Source organism: Morone saxatilis, unplaced genomic scaffold (genome assembly GCF_004916995.1).
Source record: "Morone saxatilis isolate NCDOM2014 unplaced genomic scaffold, NCSU_SB_2.0 Contig16, whole genome shotgun sequence".
Taxonomy (NCBI): domain Eukaryota; kingdom Metazoa; phylum Chordata; class Actinopteri; family Moronidae; genus Morone; species Morone saxatilis.
The window spans coordinates 4,665,567-4,668,646 of NW_023339718.1; the positions used below are offsets into that span (position 1 = coordinate 4,665,567).

The window sequence follows — 3,080 nt, forward strand, 5'->3', positions numbered from 1 at the left end:
GTTAAAACGTTTAAACTGGTCTCAATCAGGGTCCCCGATCTTTTTAAGAGATCATTTTTCAGGTAATACAGGACGGCTTTATATAATAATATATCAATATAATGATGCAGGTTGAACCAGCCAGTTACAGTAACTCTTAAATGAATTCATCAGGTCTTATTTATTAAGTATTTACATTGTCTTTTCATGAATACATTCATAAAACAAACATAACTCTTCAAAATGGCTGCTTGACCTGTTTAAAAAAATGTGGCGCGATGCAGAAAATGGCAGTAAAAATGTTCAGGAACGTTCATTTATGCACAAATTTGCTCTTCTCGCTGTAATTTGAGGTGAATTGGTTTTTAAAATCAATTAAACCTCATTCGATCAGCTTGTAGGAGCTTTAATCATCTGGTTAAGATTGAACGACAGTGACCCCTGGTGGCCAAACAACTGTACATACTGAAGTTATTCTGTGCGATACGTTCAAACAGAAGTCTAAAACACTTCACCAGTTAAAAATAATAATAAACAGCTACCTCCTGGATTTGATCCACGAGGTTCTCGGCTCGCTCCACGGTCACATCCTTCAGCGACAGCCTCAGGGCCGACACTCCGGCCTGATACGCCTGAATCACCTGCAGACACATTCGCCGCACGTTAACAGAGCCGACAGCCGACCTGCTCAGAGAGAGAGAGAGCGTCGGTGTTCATTCCTACCATCTTATCGGTCTGCGACTGAGCTATCCGGTCCAGGATTCCTCTGATGGACTCCAGCTTGGCAAACAAGTTGTCCGCTCTCTTTTCGACCCTCTTGCGGCCTTTCAAACACCTCAGCGCCTGTGGGACAGACGGTGGACAGACGGTGGACATTACAGCTGAACCCAGAGCTCGGACGCCTGGCTGCACTCAATAAAATGTTTGGTTTTTAGTTGTATGTTGTTACCTGTGATTTCTTCCCTTCCCGGAGCAGAGTCCTTGCTTCCTCTTTGCATCTGCACACACAACGCAAAGCAGCTTCAGCAATAATCACATAACTAACATGTAACACAACCGAGAGAGAAAAGCCGGTAAAATCCCCCCAAACTAATGTATAAACGCTCTCTTTAACCACATTTAAGATATTCTACGATATCTTATTATTCAGTTATATTTCAAAGAAAATTAATCTTCTAGAACGTCTTCCCAACACAAATTTTAATTAAAACTAACTATTTTTGAAAAACATTCTTGATTCCTGAGTACTATTTTTATTCCATAATTAATTTAAAATTACTAAAGCTACTTACAAAATTCAGTTAGTTTTACTTCAAATTTCAACACTTTTGAGTTAAATTAACTTTACAGTGTAATCTGAGTAAAACTAGCTCTATTTTCTAAGTTAAAACACATTCTTGATTAAGTTTGTACTATTTTTTTCACAATAAAAATGTCCAAATGAAGTAAAATTACTAAAACTACTTACAAAATAGTTAGTTTTACTTCAAACTGAGCTAAATAATTGGGTTTTTTTCACCCTACCCTCTAAAGTCTGACATAATTCTCCCACTTTGCCCAAACACCTACCAGACTCTTACCGTTTACCTCCACACACCATCAATCAAAACTAATTCTGCGTACGTACTTGTCCGCCTCCAGGCCCAGTTTCTCCACCCGCTCTCCCAGCAGCTTCTCACTGCGCTGCAGCTGGTAGATTCCTATATCCACCTCGCTGACGGGGGACACGCGATCCTGCCCGGGTGGACAAAACTTAACAATCTGTAACAAGGACACACAAAAGACAGAGGAAACATTAAAGTCTCAACAGGGTTTTGTCCTGATAAGATTAAAATAAAATGAAAAACAGCCTCTAATGGGCGTCAACGCTTCACCTTCTCGCCTTCGAGCAGTGAAACCGTCACTTGTTTGTCCCTCTGCAGCTGCAGTAGAGCCATGCACAGGGTGCTCTCGTCGGCGCAGACGTCAGACGAGAGAGTGCAGAGCTCCTGAAACGACAGGATGGAGCTGCTGGCGTAGTCGCTGCTCCGGTACACCTGCAGTAGTTCTGCTGCTTTCTCCTGCAGAACCAAAGAGAACCAGCTTTAGATCCAGCAGCTGCCGCAATGACATCCACTGTCTGGGCCTTAATCTTTCATCTTTCATTTCTGTGAAGAAAACTTAATGGATTTGTAATTTTTAAAAGTGTACATTATTATTTAAGAGCTAAAACGTTTGAAGAGCTGAACACAAGTTATATTTACAGTTAAAACAACATAAAACTAAGAGAATAATGAGAAGAACATCATTCAGTGTGTATGTTTGGTAAGAAATAAATAAAAATATGTAATGGATAAAACATTTAATTAAAAAAAAAGGTCCCTAAAAATATGAGTAAACTCATCTCTGATGTTAATCTGCACAAAATTCATCTGAATCACACAAACTTCCTTTCCTAAATTGTACAGTTTATCAGTTCTCTACTGTCATTATTATTAAATATAAAGTGAAATACACATAAAATATATCACTTAATCAGAGGCTGTTAATGTACTCAGTGGTATAAAAGGCTCCCTTAAGGAAAAAGGTTGGAAACACACTTGTTTAAAATATAAATTTGCTCATTTATTCACCTTTTTGTGGCAGGGAAACGTATTAATACATGTACAAAGATAAGCTTTAGGGTCAACAAAACAATCTAAGGACTCTGGTGGCTGATCTGACAGGTTAAAGTACAAAATACAACCTCGGGGAAGTTGTTGCTTAATATTAAAGACCATGGAAAAGAGCCAAGGCACTCCCTGGAATAACAAGATCTGGGCCTGCCTTGGTGTTCTGTAGAGATTCCGGAAGTTTAACAAACCTTCACGAGTTCAATGACAACGAAGGACTCCTCCAGAGGAACCCGGCTGCTCCCCAGAAGAGTGGAGAAGGTCCACTTCAGAGGCTTCACCAGCAGCAGGCCGACACCCCAGGACAGCCAGCCACAGTCCACGTTGGCAGCGAACTCAGACTCCCTCTGGATCTTCCCACATCTGGCAGATGTTAAAACACACAGGCAATGAAAACCACACTGACCCACAGAGGCTGAGTTATTAAGGAATCATTTTCCAGGACCTTTT

General features: G+C 40.4%; 1 protein-coding gene across 1 annotated transcript in view; it reads right to left on the minus strand.

The window, feature by feature from the left end:
- chmp7 (charged multivesicular body protein 7) overlaps positions 1 to 2,993 on the minus strand; it is a gene marked incomplete at both ends in the record, with an annotated part of 3,418 nt that extends 425 nt beyond the window's left edge. Inside the window, 6 exon segments of the mRNA XM_035659220.1 lie at positions 522 to 620; positions 703 to 822; positions 929 to 977; positions 1,607 to 1,740; positions 1,854 to 2,039; positions 2,822 to 2,993. Coding sequence (XP_035515113.1) covers positions 522 to 620; positions 703 to 822; positions 929 to 977; positions 1,607 to 1,740; positions 1,854 to 2,039; positions 2,822 to 2,993 — 760 coding nt within the window.
- Positions 2,994 to 3,080: the final 87 nt, after the last annotated feature.